We start from the raw sequence: 18,534 nt of genomic DNA on the forward strand, positions 1-18,534 counted from the left end.
AACTGCACATTGTACCGAATCCTAGATGGGCCACGTTTTGTCCTTTACGTACATTCCAACGATACGGCCTGCTTTATAAATTAGGCACAGTAAGAGACTAACAACTAGTAAACAACGATAATATGCTGTAATGGAAGTCATGTGAACGTGGTCTCTAAACACCTTACTGTACTCACTGTTCTTCTCGTGAGGACATGAGATGTAGCGAGGTGAAGCATGCAGGCACCGTGATGTGGTGTTGGGCTATACGGACCTTCCGACAGGGCAGATGACCAACCGCTTCCGGACCAGAATGGACCGCAGGGAACCAGAACCGTGGAAAGGAAAACTGTGGCTAAGGGTGAGCTACTGTCCTTTGTAATGGTCCTAATTCGTATCTAAAGCCAACTTGCTGCTCTGTTAAGAGTAAGTAGATGGTGGATGGAAAAATAGAGAGAGAGAGAAACGAGGGAGGAAAGACACACATCGGTGTGTGTACAGAGACAGAGAATAAGATCTAGGAATAATTATTTCGGTCACAGAGCAATCCCAGGAATTTTGATTTCAACTTGAACCACCATTAGCCACAATCATATGCCTAACGTAGTTGTTGGCTTACTTGGTATGAAGAAGCAATTATGTGAACAACAACCGGTATTTCTTGGCTATATTTTTAATACCCACGTATTAACCATTCCTGACATTTAAAGAAATGACCGAAACAGCACAATTCTGAAATGTAAAAAGATAATTCTTTCATTCTTTAAAAAATGTATTTAGGGCCTGGGTGGCTCAGTCAGTCAAGCCTCTGACTTCAGTTCAGGTCATGATCTTGAGGTTTGTGAGTTTGAGCCCCGCGTCGGGCTCTCTGCTGTCAGTGCCCAGCCTGCTTCAGACCCTCTGTCCCCCTCTCTCTCTGCTCCTCCTCCACGAGCACTTCTCTCAAAAATAAGCATTTAAAAAATAAAAATAAAAAACAGGGGCGCCTGGGTGATGCAGCTGGTTGAGCATCTGACTCTTGGTATTGGCCCGGGTCGTGATCTCATGGTTTGGGGGTTGGAGCCCTGCACTGGGCTCTGTGCTGATGCACGGAGCCTGCTTGGGATTCTGTCTCTCCATCAAAAGAAATAAACATTTAAAAAATTATATAAGTAAATAATGCAATTAAGATTCTCACAAATTAGCTCTCCTCAATAATTTGCTCTTGACGTTTATGATTTGTAAGTTTTCCTTGCTATTAAACCCAAATACCTAATTCTCCTCAAAATAGTATACATGCTTTAAGTTATATATTAAGGTTTTTTGTTAAGAAATGTGATATGCTCTAATAACATACTCCGTAGGGGTGCCTGGGTGGCTTAGCTGGTTAAGGGTCCTACTCTTGATTTCGGCTCAGGTCATGATCTCACAGGTCATGGGTTTGATCCCTGCGTCAGGCTCTGCACTCCCAGTGCAGACCCTGTTTGGGATTCTTTCCCTCTCCCTCTCTCTCTCTCTCTGCCCTCCCCTGCTCCGTCTCTCTCTCAAAATAAATAAACTTAAAAAATAATAATATACTATGGAATACAATGCTAAAAAGTAATTGTAAACAGTACGAAGTTTTGTGCTATGTGCTCATGTACACGAATATAGTATGTAATAGACGACTAAGTATACAATACATAACATACTAAATCTATTCTATGTAATACACTGCCAGACTTACGTTGCATACTATACTAGCAACTCTATGCTGCATAATACGTCACCAAATACGATCTGTGTATTTAAATTGTATACAATCTAAATATAGTGTGATACACTACCAAACGTACATTATATACGATATGAAATTTGTGTTACATAACACACTACTATACGAACACCATGTAATACATCACTAAAGAGGAACTATGCACACTGAGACGTTTAAGATATACCTTCTCGTTATCAAGCACTGCTCACAAAAATAATGCTTTTCTTCCATAGAATGCTTACCATTTACGGCACATAGCATTCCTTCGAGCTCAGTAAATGCCCAATGTATTTTTGTAGCGATATGAGCTGATGAATGTCAACTTATTGTGATAAACATTTCACAATATGAGTATGTCAAGTCATTCTGCTATCTTAAACTCTTACAGTGCTCTATGTCAACTGTATCTCAATAAAACCGGAAAAAAAAAACTCTGTCCTATGAGATAGGCATCATAAGTATTTTTCAGTGATGTGTCAGTCACCAAGCCTTGCCCTGAATTCTGCTTCTGCTCATTTGTCAATATCACGCAACTCCCTTCCAAAATCTATTCTATGTAATACACTGCATATATGCATATATGCATATGCAAATATTATTTCACTGATCCTCAAAAGATATCTGGGTGCATCTTTATTTTTAGATATCCAAGTTATAGAAACTAAATTGCTGTTAAGATGCTTTTCCAGAGGCACCAGGCTGGCTCAGTCAGAAGACTGTGTGACTCTATCTCAGGGTCATGGGTACAAGTCCATATGGGGTATAGAAATTACTTAATTTTTTTAGTATTTATTTATTTATTGAGAGAGAGAGAGAGAGGGAGAATATGCAAGTGTGCACTCATGCATGGTTTTGAGGGGCAGAGGGAAGAAGGGAGAGAATCCCAAGCAGCATCCACGTGGTCAGTGCAGACCCCGATGAGGGGCTCGGCTTGAATTCACAAACTGTGAGATCATAACCTGAGCTGAAATCAAGAGTCAGGCATTTAATCGACTGAGCCATGCAGGTGCCCCAGTAAATAAACTTTAAAAAAAAAAAAAAGATGCTTTTCCAAAATGTTTCAGCAGAATCAGGAAGAAAACCAATGTCTGATTTATTTAGCCTGCACCAAGATAGTTTTATCCCTAAGAGAAAGGAAGTACTGCTTCCTGTCTGACTCCTGGAGTCTGAGACAGTGACTAGAGGTTATACAGTATGTACTGGAAGTCAAGTTCCTTGAGGGTCTCTGACCACAAGGGCACAGAACTGGAGAACAGCACGCTGAGACAGCCACCTGCGTTGATATCAGCTCAAGGCAGGGTGAAAGCTGCTGCCACCCCCTCAGGGATGTTTCAATACCATCGACAGCCTTCAGCTTCACGAGTAAAATTATGCAAAAGTACATGTCCAAAATGGTCAGCGCCTGTCAGCCAATTGCCAAATGTGGGCAGCATCTAGATCCTGATTCGAACAAGCCAACTATAAAATAGCATTTATGAGACAACTGAACATACACCAGGGATGTTAAAGAATTGACTTTTGGGGTGCCTGGGTGGCTCAGTCGGTTAAGCGGCTGACTTCGGCTCAGGTCATGATCTCACGGTCTGTGAGTTCGAGCCCCGCGTCGGGCTCTGTGCTGACAGCTCAGAGCCTAGAGCCTGCTTCTAATTCTGTGTCTCCCTCTCTCTCTGCCCCTCTCCCGTTCATGCTCTGTCTCTCTCTGTCTCCAAAATAAATAAACGTTAAAAAAAAATTTTTTTTTTTAAAAAAAGAATTGACTTTCATTATTATTTTCCGGCGACAATACTAGTATAATATGTATATTTAATTTTTAATTTACTTAAATTCAAGTTACTTAACACATAGCATAGTATCGGTTTCAGGAGAACCCAGTGATTCACCTCTCACATACGACACCCAGTGCTCATCCCAGCAAGCGCCCTCCTTAATGCCCATCACCCGTCTAGCCCATCCCCCCCACCCACCTCCCGTCCAGCAACCCTCCGTTTTCTGTACTTAAGAGTCTCTTACAGTTTGCCTCCATTTTTATTTTTCCTTCCCATCCCCTACGTTCATCTGTTGTGTTTCTTTCATTCCACATATGAGTGAGTTCATGTGGTTCTTATCTTTCTCTACCTTAGTTCAATCAGCACAATACACTCTAGTTCCACCCCGCGTCGTTGTGAATTAATCCAGTGGTGGGTGATACCAGGAGGGGGTATAGATGAAGTGAGAGCATAGGTCCGAAGGCGGTTCCTTATACAGTCTGTGTGATTTAAGTTAGAAATTTTCCCAAAGTAAAAATGCAAACAAATGGTTTTGGAAAAGAGTTTAGGCTTTACGGGCCACAATTTCTCTGCCATCATCCACCTCTGTCCTTGCAGGGCAAAGATAGCACTAGACAATGCACAAGGGCAGGGCGCGGCTGTGTTCCCACGAAACTACTGAAGGACATGGACATTTAAATTTCATGGAATATTTATCAAAAACATTTCACGAAGTATTTTTCTTTTGATTGTTAAAAACCTTTCGGGCCACAGAAAAGAGGCAACAGGTGGGATTTAGTGTGGGGTCTGCGATTTGGCCGCCTGTGGTAGAAAACCCAAACCTGAAAAAAATTACGTATTTATACGTATTAGAGGTAGACACATCAAGTTTTCTTCCCGATTCTGCCAAACCGTTCGGGAAACGGTTGTGGATGCACAGAACATTGTCAGTCTCTCACTCGCAGAAGTTATTAGGGAACCGTTGTATTTTCTGGGGTTTTTGTTTAATGGCAACCGCCTGAAGTTTCCCCCAGTAAGCCTGCAATAACGAACACTGTAAACTGTTTCTTCTCTTTAAACAAATGTCCCCTGGGCATAATTTTTACTGCCTGTCTTGTTTCGCTGAGTCCCTCGGTCCGTCCTGTCCGGTCCCTAGGGGGCCGCCTCTGTGCTCCGAGTACACACCCTGCCCAACCTCGCGGGCCGCGCACGCTCACCCGGGCACCGAGCAGGTCCGGACCCGCGGGCGGCGCACCTTACTGAAGCAGCCGAGAAGGTCCCAACCCGCGGGCCGCGCGCCTCACCCAGGCACCGAGCAGGCCCCAACCCGCGGGCCAGGCTCCCCCACCCCGGGCGTCGAGCAGGTCCGCGCCCCTTACCCAGGCAGCCGAGCAGGTCGCAGGCGGCGGCGGCGCGCAGGATGCGGACGGAGGCCGGGGCGCGCGCCGAGGCCGGCGGGGACGTGGACGTGGTCCCCGGGCCCGCGGGCCGTCGCCCCGGCAGCAGTTGCAGGAGGCCCAGCGCCAGGCGGCACGCGCCGCCGCCCAGACACAGCGCGTGGAAGGCCCGGGGCTGGAAGCCCAGCACCAGCTGCGTGGCGGCGTCCCGCGTGGGGCAGCAGAAGGTCCCCAGGCGTGGGGAGGCCATGGGCCGTGCTCGGGGACGCGGCTCGGCTGTGCCGGGACCCCGCCGGGCCGCTGGGTCAGGTGCCCGGCCGGCAGCGAGGGGGGGATCATGTGCCCGGGGCCGCGCCTCCCCCCGCCCCCGCCCCGGCGCCCGCGCGGGCGGAGAAGGCGCCGACCGGGGTGGGGGCTGCGCGCCCTCGGCGGACGCCACGAGGTCTCACGAGGGTGAGGCTGGGGCCCGAGCCGGAGGTGGGGGAAGGAGGCGCGCCCGGGGCCCGGGAGGGAGGTCGGCTTTCTTCCCTGCAACCCAGCCTTCCCCCAAGCCGCCTCCTCGTCTTAACTGACCTTACCAGACAAACCTGCCTCATTTGCCAGCTCTTTCCCATTTGGGACCTGACGTCCCTAATTTTGATGCGTTACAGGCGCCAGAACACGTTCATCATCAACGTGACTGATGCGATTGGTGTTAACAGACACAATCCCAGCGGCAGGAGTTTCCTTGCAAGTCAAATCTTTTTTTTTTTAATTTTTTTTAATGTTTATTTATTTTTGAGACAGAGGGAGACAGAGTGCGAGTGGGGAGGGGCATAGAGAGAGGGAGACACAGAATCTGAAACAGGCTCCAGGCTCTGAGCTGTCAGCACAGAGCCCGATGGAGGGCTCGAACCCACGAACCGTGAGATCATGACCTGAGCCGAAGCCGGGCGCTTAACCGACTGAGCCGAGCCACCCAGGCGCCCCGCAAGTCAAATCTTAAAGACGGAAGCGCTTAGCCTAACGAGACATGTTTACACACGCGTATTTTGCACCTTACAGTTCAGTGTTCCGTGTTTACTCAGCTTCAATATAGGTTTGGGCATTCTAAATTAGCTTTCAAAAGTAATTGTTTGGTTTTTTTTTTAATTACCCAAGTTCATTCAGATTTCATAACTTTTTTTTCGTTATACATTGAAAATCAAGCTTTATTCTATGTGCTTAAAAGTTCCAAAATTGTGTCAGCACTCATGATAACCATCAACATACTGGGTAAAGTTTAAAAACAAACTCGAGAAGGCTGACAATAAAAGAGCTCTCCTATAGGTTATGGCTTTTACTAACCAAACCTTTAAAACAAACCAAAAAACCCTTACCAGATTTATCATCTAATAAATTAATAGGCCCATCGGCAAACCCCAAGCGGCCACCCTTTCTCTCTCCCCTCAACAAATGGGCCCCTCTCTAAGGTTTTTACCCGGTCACCCGAAGGGAATGCAGCCCATTCGTCCCTCCCCCACTTATTAAACACTTAAATGCAAACACATGCCCTCCCACCCAGCTGCTCATCTGCCTTTCCACCAGGAGCTTTGCTATTTTAAAGGCAAAGTTTGGGCTCAGCCCCTAGGCCTTCTTCCCCGAAGGCCCTAGGACTGGACTTCTCTGTTGGAATCCACGGTAGGCAGACAGGCGGCTGCGTTGCCAGATGGGAAACAGAGCCTTTAACAAAGGGCTGCAAACGCCAGCACTTCAAAAGGATCTGACCTGGCAGTCTATTAGCAGGGGCAGCTGCTTTGATGGAATTCTGGAACCACCAACGCTGTCAAAACCTGCACTGCTCTCGGGTATTGCACACTCACTTGTAAAAACAGCAGAAAACATCAGAGAAATACTCCCCAAACATCCATTTGTCAGCCCTTTAGAAAGCATGAATCCTGCTCTCTTGGGCCATTGATCTCCTCCTTCGTTTCCTCTTGGAAAGCAGAGGCTGCTTCTGGAGGACAGTGTGCGGGAGTGTGCTTTAAAAGATACAAATGACAACAGAGCCTTTGTATGCTTGCTCTGATGCTGAGGGTTTGAGGGTTTGCATGGCCCGTCCATGCAAAAGTACCAGTGCATTTCCGTTTTTGCCTTGGGCCGGAATTGCACATACCCCACCTCTCTGCTTCCCACGTGCAAACCTGCAGGCTCTGATGATTCGGGCACCAAGTAGTCACGGGTGAGGCTCCCATGCGGGTCAGTGGTCAAGTTACCTCGGGGAGAAAATTGTTATAAATGAAGATTCCTAGGCCAGATGGGGCCTCCGAGCAAACTTGCAGAAGGACGGACAGGAGACTGTTTTTTTGACGGTCCGAAATAACTTGAAATTAGTATAAGATGCAACTGACGTAACTGTGTGCAAGATGTGGGAATGAGGGGGCTTTTAGGGGAGATAGTGGGGTTCGTGGGGTCCAGAGCCGACGGCCAGGAAAGAATTCTTGAAAACGTCTTTGGTGCAAAATGGTGATCTTGTTAAAGCACGGGGACAGGACCCGTGGGCAGGAAGAGCTGCCCCGGGGGCCTTGAGTGACTAGTTATATACTATGGGGCTGCGGGAGGTGAAGCCCAGGGGAAGTTTCCAGTGAGATTTTTATATGCTAAAGGAGACTCACAGGATTTTGGAGGCCTAGCTATTGTCCAGCTAGGGTTGTTTTCCCCTCTAGCAAAGCGTTAGCATTAAGACAGTAAGGAGTTCCCGGAGAAACGTTTTACTCTGCTGGCCTCAAGTATTTGTCAATGGGCTACAGGTTCTAAGGAAATTTAGTTCTATCTGCCATTTCCGTCTGCCTTTGTTCCCCACCTTACTACGGAGAGTGATCTCCATCCGTTCACCATTTGTTTTTCCCCTTTCCTTTGTTCTTGGGCAGCCAGGAGTGCACACATATCCCAAGGGGGGGGGGGGGGGGCTGTCCGCTTGCCTTATGCTTCCAGAAACATCTGGAAGTACTGCAGATGTGCGACCTGCAAAGATGATCCCGCCAAGCCACAGTCAGCTGAGCCTGAACACCGATGTATCTGTGCGGTAACAATCAGGGCCTTTACGTATGTGAAGTTCATTTTTGCATCCACGCTCCCTCCTTTTCTCCCTCCCTCCCAGCTTACCATCTGGATTCCACCTTGCACTTCCCGCCTGGGCTGCCCACGGAAGGTTGTCTTGGCTTTACCTTTGCTCTGCCATTCACGACTTGCCCACCATCCCGCTTGATCCGCTACGCTAACCTCTGGAAGCGGGTCAGGGGGTTTCTCTCACAGACAACTCTTCTCACGGTGAGTCCCCTGACACCCACAGGTCTTAATGGAAAGGACAGAGTTCACGGGGAGAACCTCAGGTAGTGTTATGCCCAGAATTCGTGATCCCCAAAGACCACCAGGGAGCCGAGTCCGATGCAAAAGCAAAGAGCCTTTATTCGCGCTAGCTCGAGCTCAATCCCCTACCTGCACCGTCGCAGCGGTGAGATACCAGGGAAAGAGAGCGAGTTTCAAAAGGACAAAGGTTTTATTGGGGCCTGGGGGCAGTTGGTGAGGTAATGGCTATGGCCTCAGCCGATTGGCTGGGGAAGGGTCCTGGGGAAGGGTCGAGTCCTGTTAGGCAGGTGAGGGGGGGGGTTACTCAAGGGGAGGAGGTGTGGTCAAGGTGAAGGACACAGAACAAGATGGAGTCGGCTGGCGTAGGCCCGCCCTTTCAGTAGGCCACAGAATCCAGTAAAGAGATAGTGGGGGGCGGATGGATGGTCTGCTGAAATACACTGGTAGCAGCAGCAGAAGTGAGGACCGAGCGACTCACAAAAACCTACTGTTTTCAGAGTGCATCAGTAGGCAGGCACAATGCTCTGTGTTTTACATTCATTGTCTCACTGAATCTACAGCAGGAGCCTTTCGGGTGGGTTCTAGTCTTCAACTGATGAGGACAGTATGTACATTAGTGGGCATGGCTAAGTTCCAGTAAAACTTCATTTACAAAACTGGTGGCAACCTAGCCATTTTGGCTCCTATAGGTCTACCCACAGAGACTCTGGCTTAACCAGCAGTACCCCAGAAGGCCGGGGGGCTAAGCCCAAAATAAGAGGGAGGCTAACAGCTAGTGGGGCAGGCAAACAGGCCAGTGAGGAATGGGACACAAGAAGTTGCTGGCAGAGAAATTGCTCCTCCTTCCTCCCGCCCTATGAAGTTTCTGAGGAGAGGTCGTATAGGGTCCTGAGCAACCAGCTGTGTTTCTTAGGAATCTGTAGTCTATTCATAATTGTGCCACCTTTAATTTGCCCTTCCTCCTTCCCTACTTTCACTTCCCTTGTGCCCAGGGATTCCATGGTGTTTGCCCACAAAACTTCGGCATACCATTTGCCTCAGGCTCTGCTCTCTAAGGAACCCAGGCTAAGAATCTGCCTTCCTCATAAAGGATTTCAGGTGCTGTAGCCCCTGCCCTGCTTGGGGCCCATCTGATGACCAGCAGCACCTCTGCCTTTCAATTCCTTTCATTTCAACAGAAATGTATTGAGTGCCATGTGCAAACTGAGCAGATAAAGAGACAGGCTGTGTCCAATAAATATGGGTGTGTTTACTAGGCCTTAATAAAGAATACGTAATGGTCAAAGGCACTGTCAGAGTCAAATAAACCAATTAGTCATAGACCCACGGGAGAAGAGGGTGGGAAGAGATAGGGACTGAGTAGAGTTTAAAATTAAATTGTACTTGTGGTGCCTGGGTGGTTCAGTCGGTTGGGTGTCTGACTTCGTCTCAGGTCATGATCCTCAGGTTTGTGAGTTCGAGCCCCGCGTCAGGTTCTGGGCTGACAGCTCAGAGCCTGGACCCTGCTTTGGATTCTTTGTTTCCCTCTCTCTCTGTGACCTCCCCTGGCCACGTTCTGTCTCTCTCTCTCTAAAAAATAAACATTAAAAATTTTTTTTAAATTAAATTGTACTTAAGTAGAAAGACATTTAAATATCAGACCTGAGAATAAAATTAATCAAGTTTCATGTGCATTGCGTTGCAGATGCTACTGAAAAGCAGATTCTCATTCTGCTTATCGGGATGTCTGGGTGAGGCCATGCATTTCTAGCAAGCTTCCAGAGATGTGGATGCTGCTGGTCAATGGCTCCTACTTGGAGCAGCAAGGTCCTGGAGCTTGTATCTCAACCTGAAAAGGAAAGGAACAACCAGGCCATACTTCAGTGTGGGGAGGGCTTAGCTCAAAAGAGCAGAGAAACTGATCAACGTCCAGCTAAGCCAAAGAGCATTCTGAATGCCAATGACGAAGCAGGGATGGAGGCATGAGGTTAGCAGTGATGAGCAACATCCTTCCTGATGGTTCTGAAAGCTCCAGGGGGAGAAAACTGTTTGGGGCTAACCGGGGATGGAAGTCAGGAAACAAACCGGGAGGACAGGGGAGCAAATGGGAGAGGAAGAAGACTGACGAGGACTGGGGGAGACAAACAAAAGTGACTTGTGTTGAGGAAGGGAGAATGACCTGACGGTGTTCTCAGGTAGAAACTGGAAAACTGTTCACCCTGGTCTAGAAAAAAGAAGAGGCCTGGGCTATGACAAAGTCCTAACAGAAGCTCTTTTGGTGTAGGTGAGTGGCTCAGTGCCCTGGGAGGGACCTATCTAATCCCAAACGACCCCACCTCCTTATACATCATTTAAAATGCTTTCTCCCTGAAAGCCAACGAGCCAGCTGTTAAATAAATCTCAAATGAAAAACAAAACAGGATTTGCTTCACAGAGATTTGATTTTCAATTCACAGCTAAATTTGTTGGAACACAGTCATTCCATAGAGGAAAAACCACTGTTAACAGTCTGATGCAGTAAATGTGCCAAAAGTAATAGTATAGAAAGTTGCAACTGACATTAACGATGGAATGAACGCCAAGGAAAAAGAAAACAAAGATACATTCAAAGATGATTATGATGCCAGTAGCTAACGCTATTATGTTAAAATGTTTAGTAACTGAGAGAATGGAGCCACAAATAAATGGGCAGGCACGAACTATTAAGAATAGTTCAGTGGTCAGTTATGTCAAGGGCAGTGTTTTACATCTAAAATCACATTTTTGTGCTTTTTCAGGATGTGCAGTCAAGCTGAAGTAATTCTACAATCCTTCATGGTAAGAAACAATTATTCTTACATTTACATGTCTGAAGACATCTCTCTATAATGCCAGCTTTTCAGTTCAATCTCCTTATTCTGTATGCTGACATTTGGAGCTTTCAGCTCAAAAAGAAAAAGGGTTTTTTTTTTTTAACATTTATTTATTATTGAGAGACAGAGAGACACAGAGCATGAGCAGGGGAGGGGTAGAGAGAGGGGGAGACCCAGAATCTGAAGCAGGCTCCAGGCTCTGAGCCGTCACCACAGATCCTGATGTGGGGCTCGAACTCACAAACTGCGAGATCATGACCTGAGCCCGTCGGTCACTCTACCAAATGAGCCACCCAGGCGCCCCAAGAGTTTTTGTTTTTAATGAATATTTCTAATGCCCAAAAAGGAATGTAATGATTTTGAGACCCAATGCTCAGCTGTGTATTCGAGGTCAAGTAACACACATCACGGACAATTAAAGGCAAATTCTTTTACATAAATCTGCTGCCTTTGGAATGGCTTTCAAAGTGCACACACACACACACACACACACACACACACACACACAATTAAATGTACACACAAAATCATCTCTTAATAGAATTGTGGAAGCATTGTACACACTTGATTGGCAACCAAATTGGACTTCAAAACAGTTTTATATGTGCTTTTAAAATCATGAATGATGGAAATGATTTATTCAATCAAAAGTTAGTAAGTCCAGGGACCTGGATGGCTCAGTCAGTAAAGCATCTGGTCATGTTCTCGTGGTTCACAGGTTCAAGCCACACATGGAGCCTGATTGGGATTCTCTCTCCCTCTCCCTCTCTCTCTGTCCCTGGCCTGTGCACACATGCTGTCTCTCACTCTCTCTCTCAAAATAAATATGTTTAAAAAGGTAAATCCATTCCAATTTGAAACTATGTCCTGAACGTACACATGTTCTTGAATGTCTTATCTCCTACTAAAGTAACAAAAAAAACATCGATACCATAACAAGTTCTTGGTGGGAAAAGAGGTGACAGGCAGGACAAAGAAGCATTTCTGTTTCTGAGGAGCTAAAAGGAACAGGCATGTTGATCACTGTTAGAAATGACTGGAGGGGCACCTGCCTGGCTCAGTTGGTGGAGCATATGACTCATGACCTCAGGTTGTAAGTTTGAGTCACACATTGGGTGTAGAGATTACTTAAAAATAAAATCTTAAAGGGGTGCCTGGGTGGCTCAGTGGGTTAAGCATCTAGACCTCGGCTCAGGTCATGATCTTGTGGCTTGTGGGTTCAAGTCCCACATAGGGCTCCAGGCTGACAGCTTGGAGCCTGGAGCCTGCTTTGGATTCTGTGTCTCCCTCTCTCTCTGCCCCTCCCCCGGTCACACTCTGTCTCTGTCTCTCTGTCAAAAATAAACATTTTAAAAATAAATAAAATCTTAAAAAAAGAAAGAAGTGACAGGAAAGAAGGCCTAGCTGGTTAGTAGAAACCAGGAGGGACAGTTTCTGGGGTTAAATGTGCAATCTTAGTGACTAAAGATAGGAGATGCAAAGAAAGGTTTGAAATCACTCCGTGCACACACAGACAGCAGCATGACACGGCGTGACCAGCTGAGACCCTCCCGTGCTGACCGTGAGGTGAGGTCGCGTGCAGAAAGGTTTATGTGCACGAGTTTCCAGGGAAAGGCAGGAAGCGCTGGAACCATGTGATCATGAAAGGGAGACCAAGCATAGATTTGCAAGTCAAATAAAGTCCCATGAATGGTGGCTTGGGTTCCATCCCACAGGACTTGTAGTGAGGGTGCAGGCCACTGTGGTAATCTACGCTACATAACAAATTTCTCAAGCTTAGCAGCCTACGGCAACACCCATTTATTCCAACCTCCCTGAGCACAGATCACAGGCTTGCTCTGTCTTTTCAGACTGTGTTCATGGTCTTTTAGTGTACCTCACAGTTTTTTGTTTAGAGCTGGGCATGATGTCCTCGGTGCAAAGAATCGGGGTAAATAGGCTGTTAGTTGCGGGGGTTGGGGGGAAGCAGGAGGAGATGCATTCTACAGTTTATCATTAGGTCTGTCTCGTAGTGGTGAGCCGTACCCCTTGGCTGTGAACTTCACAAATGCCTCTCAGGCGTGGGTTCCCTCCCTCCCCCCAGCCTTAGGTGGGAAAGAAAGGTTGTCTGGAGGAGGTTGGAGTTCAGGATTTCATTCCCCCCATGGTAGTTAGGCTCTGGTAACCCCAATCAGTTGGGTGTCAAATTTCTCTTGAGGGCAGGGCTCGTTCAGAACAGAATGCTCTGGCATATTTAAAAATGGCTGCGTTCCTCCCTTTCTCTCCGCAGGAAGCACAAGCAATTTTTCTCCAGTTTTCAGTGAGAACCTGGTAGAGCTCCAAGAGGTAAAACTCACGGAAGCATAGGGATCCCTGCAGCTTTTATTTATTTTGAGAAAGAGAGAGAGAGAGAATCCCAAGCAGGCTCTGTGTGGTCAGCACGTAGCCCAATGTGGGGCTTGAACTCACAAACTGCAAGATCACGACCTGAGCCAAAATCAAGAGTTGGACAATTAACAAACTGAGCCACCAGGCACACCGCTCCCCCCTGCCCACCTCCCACCCCCCCCCCGCCCCCCCCCCCCCCCCCGGCCCCTGCAGTTTTGACTCACAGACTCTTCTACACTGAGCCTCCAGCAATGTGTCAATTACAGTTCAGGTTTTCCTAGCCTGGCGCTGACTCCTGTGGAAGTTTCTGCTAATGGGTTTTGGCTCCAGTGGGTTGTGGGTTCTCTGCATCGGCCCATCTTTTCAATTTCGGGGGCAGCAGGTCGCCCTGTGACCTTACTTCTCTGAGAAATCTAAGAAGAGTTGTGGCTCTTTCAGCTTGTTCAGCTTTTTGTGTGTTAGGATGAGGTGATGACCACTAAGTTCCTAACATGCCAGACTAGGAATCAGCAACACACATTTGCTCACAGCTTCTGTAGCTTAAGAGGCCAAGCCCTGTTCAGCTGGGTCTTCCATTTTGGGGTCCGTCAATGGCTGCAGTTCAGGTGCTGACCGGGCTGGTCTCACCTGAAGGCTTGAGTGGGGCAATATTTGCTTCCAAGCATTTGCTAACATGTTTAATGACAAGTTTTCCTTCTTCATGGGCTGTTGGCCAGAGGTCACCTTCAGTTCCTTGGCACATGGCTCTCTCCACAAGGCAGGCTTCCAATAAGGCTCCTTGACTCGTCAAAGCCACCAAGAATGACTCACCAAGTGGAAGTCACAAGCTTTTGTAACAGAATCACAGAACTGACATCCCATCACCTTTGCTGGATTCTGTCGGTTAGAAGTTAGTCACGGGTCCTGTTCACTCCCAATGGAAGGAACACACAGAGTATGAACACCAGCTGGTTGGGTGTACTGGGGAGGCCATCTTTTTCTTTAAATGTTTATTTTTGAGAGAGAGAGAGAAGGAGGGACGGGCAGAGAGAAATGGGGACAGAGGATCTGTAGCGGGGTCTGCGCTGACAGCAGAGAGCCCGACATAGAGCTCGAACTCACAAACCATGAGATCATGACCTGAGCCGAAGTCTGACACTTAACCGACTGAGCCACCAGGTGCCCTGGAGAGGCCATGTTCATGTCTGTCCACCACAGCTACCTCTCAGGGTTGTCTGATGGTGCAAGAACGCTGGAGCGTCCACCTCGGTCAGTCACCCAGGAAGGGCTGCCCCTCGGGAGGGCACTTCAAATCCCGGGGTCTCTGAGAGCATTGGCACAGTGAGCTCCTGCCACCTGAGGGCATCCTCCTGCAGGGAGGTGCAAGCTGCCTCCTGCAGCTCCAGGAATATGTTAAGGGGATAGAAGGATAACCACCCTCTCCATCCCCAATTAAACTTGCTTGGTTTGACCCTGTGGGACGGACAGAAATGCTCAGGGTTGGCTCAAGGCTTTAAGAGAGTAAAAAGAGCTGCCGTGGCTTATCTCTTGATGCTGATCCCCTTTCTCTGCCCTGCTGGGGAATTCAGTAGCTCTGCAAAATTCCACACAACGAATGGGTTTTGAACCTAGGCTCAGAGCTCAAAGAGCCTGATTTGTGGTGGTTGTTGGGTTGGGTATTGACCTCGCCTGACAAAACAGGAGTCTTGGCTTCTGAAAGAAACTTGCCTTTCCCCTGAGAAAACCACAGCAATTCAGACTGAGAAATTGTGTGTGAGAGTACAACTTCAGTTCTGCAACAGGCAGATAATGAGTCTGTGAGGAAAGTAGTGTCAGCCTGAGAAGAGGTGAGACCAGACGGTGCCGTGGAAGGGAGAGGGATGGGATTTGTGTTCTGAGAAGAGGAAGAAAGTAAAATAACATTAATGATATTGTCTGACCACCTTCCATGAGCGGGCAGCGGTTAAGTACTCAATGTCTTGCTTAACTCTCATCGCACCCTTGTGGCTCACCTTTTTATCTCTAGTTTCTATGTATGAGGCAGCAGAAGAGCTGGGGCAACTTGTGAAGGTCACGGAGGTGGTGGAGGGGAGGATCAAACCCAGGCAGATTACACCATAAACACTTCCTCCAGAGGGGACCCGGAGATTCATTTCCTGTCACCATGGATGTCAATGAACGGGTCGGACCATAGAAACGAAACGCACCTTCTCAATACACCCCCTTGAAACAACAAGGAGCCCGCTTTTGAGAAGTTGGAGGGGGGTCGCGGGTGGCCCAATTTGAGGTCACGTGACCATAACTGCACTTTCAAGGAAGTATATGGGGGGATGGGGAGGTGGGGGGTTAGGACGCTCCTGTATATATACATGTTACAGATTTCAAACTTCGTTCAGATTTTATGTTTCTTTTATAGCACATTACCCTAATATAGTGAGATGAGAGGACTATGATTTCTGGAAGGATTAAACACTCTGCAGTTTTCACCCACGTGACTGTCAAACCTCATGTATCTAACAAAGGGGACAAAGTAGGCTCAGACTTGCGCTAATTTTGAAATGACTGCTTCACTGGTACTCAAGTGGCCCTGAGCAGGGAATAGGAAACCCACATTAACCCCAGTGGTTTGGCTTGCGGTTAGAAACACAGCGTGTTGGGAGATAATACAACCTTAGGTCAACATGGTTGTACACACTGCAGAAACATTTGTCTGACACACGGGCTAGAGCATACATCTCAATATCAGGATTGAAAGGCATCACTATAGAAAATGTGGGGGTGCCTGGGTGGCTCGGTCGGTTGAGCATCCAACTTCAGCTCAGGTCATGATCTCACGGTTTGTGGGTTCGAGCCCCACGTCAGGCTCTGAGCTGTTAGCACAGAGCCTGGAGCCTGCTTTGGATTCTGTGCCTCCCTCTCTCTTCCCCTCCCCCACTCCCGCCAAGTTTTCCGGGTCTCAGTGCACTGCCCTTGGTTGAACCTTCAGAGTAAGCCATGTGTATAACCTGAGTTTCTTAAACTTGTGACATTTCTTTAGTCTGTCACAGGTGTCACAAAATGTACTCTTAAGGGGCCAAACAGTATGTATTTTTGCCTTTGCAGGCTACTCGTTTCTCTCAATTACTGTTTCTCTCAATGTGCTTAAGTTGACTTAATCAATGGTGTGATTCGGGGCATCTTAATTTGGTCTTAAGGATAGCCTGTCCAGTTACAAACTTGGTGGCGACCACGGAACCAATGTGATTTCCCACAGAACACCTTTGCACTGTAAAACCTAAGTTGTTAAACGAGCTAATCAGAAAGGGAAACTTTCCCTATAACTTTACAGTGAGAAACCTGATGGCCACCTCCTTATCCACGTATTAAGGTGACAGTCACAAGTGACAAGCCATGGAGATGTCAAGTGTTCCCTGATGTGGTGTGCCGAGATGGCCACAACATCAATGTGTGTGTTTTCCCCCAAATCCATAACCTAGTCTTTAGAAAACGCCAGACAAGCCTAAATTGGGGGACATTCTACAAAACACCTGACCAGTCCTCCTCATGGGATGCCTGGGTGGCTCAGTCAGTTAAGCGTCTGACTCTTGGTTTTAGCTCAGGTCATGATCTTACGGTTCATGAGTTCGAGCCCTATGAGTCGGGCTCTCCACTGACAGTGCAGAGCCTGCTTGAGATTCTCTCTCCCTCTCTCTGTCCTTCCCCTGCTCTCCCTGGCACTTATGCTCTCTCTCAAATAAACTTCAAAAAAGAAAATTCTCCAGGTCATCAAAACAAAGGATGGGAGACCAAAGAGACGATGACACGCAGCGTTGGGTCCCGGGGACAGAAAGACACTAGGGTACAGACTGGGGAAATCCAACTAGAAGTTCATGACGAGGAATGTACTAGGTGAGGGTATACAAGTCCTTCCTATGTTATCTTTGCAAGTCCTCTGTAAATCCAAAATGGTTCCAACAGATGAATTTATTATTTTTAAAAAACTTTTAATGTTTATTTATTTTTGAGAATGAGTGCAAGCATGAGCTGGGGAAGGGCAGAGAGAGAAACACACACACAGAATCCAAAGCAGGCTCCAGGCTCTGAGCTGTCAGCACAGACCCCGACGCAGGGCTTGAACCCACGAACTGTGAGATCACGACCTGAGCCAGAGTCAGACGGTTCACCGACTGAGCCACCAGGCACCCCTCCAACAGAAGAATTAATTTTTAAGGAAGTTAATCTCACACAATATTTCCTGCGGCCCTTCCACACGTATAATTATGCAAAAGTAAGGAATGATTAATTTTTTAGAGGCTTCCTATCCCTGCCTGGAAGAAATTGGTCCATTGTGGTAAAAATTCTACCACCCTTCAGACGGCCGTCCTCAGTTACTTCCTGTTATTTCTACGACTGGCCAAATACTTCTACATTCCTTGAAGTTCAGAAGAAAAGAGTCAATTGAAACAAGTATTTTGGCCAGTGGCCAGCAAAGGAATTTCCCGCATCCGAATCAACAGTTCCTCCAGCTTTCCAGGGCCCCTCCTTCCCACACGGCACCCGAATTATTTCGGCTCTAAGGAAGTACAGATGGCTCCTTTCTCTCTCTCTCTGTGTGTGTGTGTGTGTGTGTGGTTGTGGTTGTGTTGGGGGCTGAGAGGGAGGGAATGGAATAACATTTATTGAGCTCCAGCAGTATGCGGACTCTCCTGGCAATGTCATTTGATTCTGTGGTTCTCCAGATGTGCTCTCCGAAGGGCAGCCTGAGTGTGGTTTAGGAGCTGATCACAAATGCAAGTTCCCCGTGCCTTCCTGGAGAGCCTCACAGAAGCATCTCTGGGTTTTCTTTTCTCAAAATGTGGAGTACGAAGTAAAAAGGTATTCCACAGTCACACGAATGCTATCATAGGGAAGGAACAGAAGATTCATGCTACATTTGGGAAGGGCAGTATGTTCAAGGATGTCTCACTGAAATCTCATGTACAGAATTATTTTTTGCAGCTTGGAAATCGCTTGTGTTGGCTCTCACTGGAACCACCTAGACGGTATTGGGGACTCAGGTATCATGTTTTTATACTGTGAGTTAGTTGGCAAATTACAAGCAGGATGGGTCGCAGAACGTGTTTGAGATTGGAAAAAAAAAAATCTTCCCCAGATACAATGTTGTAAATCAAGGTAAGGTGGCCAGGCTGGTGTCA

General features: G+C 47.5%; 1 protein-coding gene and 1 long non-coding RNA gene across 4 annotated transcripts in view; one reads left to right on the forward strand and one right to left on the reverse strand.

The window, feature by feature from the left end:
* GPR143 (G protein-coupled receptor 143) overlaps positions 1–5,419 on the reverse strand; it is a 66,143-nt gene extending 60,724 nt beyond the window's left edge. Inside the window, exon 1 of one of the 3 annotated variants that reach the window (XM_027050614.2) lies at positions 4,839–5,419. In XM_027050614.2, the coding sequence (XP_026906415.1) occupies positions 4,839–5,106 (268 nt within the window). In that variant the 5' untranslated portion in view covers positions 5,107–5,419. The remainder of the gene's footprint in view (positions 1–4,838) is intronic. The other 2 variants (XM_027050616.2, XM_027050617.2) reach the window with 2 other exon arrangements.
* A 412-nt stretch (positions 5,420–5,831) lies between these two features.
* Positions 5,832–15,522, forward strand: LOC113596626 (uncharacterized). The gene is made up of 3 exons (XR_008289999.1): positions 5,832–8,144; positions 9,868–10,979; positions 15,387–15,522. It is a non-coding gene; the product is annotated as an uncharacterized LOC113596626 (long non-coding RNA).
* Positions 15,523–18,534: the final 3,012 nt, after the last annotated feature.

This window comes from Acinonyx jubatus, chromosome X (assembly GCF_027475565.1).
Source record: "Acinonyx jubatus isolate Ajub_Pintada_27869175 chromosome X, VMU_Ajub_asm_v1.0, whole genome shotgun sequence".
NCBI classification, from domain to species: Eukaryota; Metazoa; Chordata; class Mammalia; order Carnivora; family Felidae; genus Acinonyx; species Acinonyx jubatus.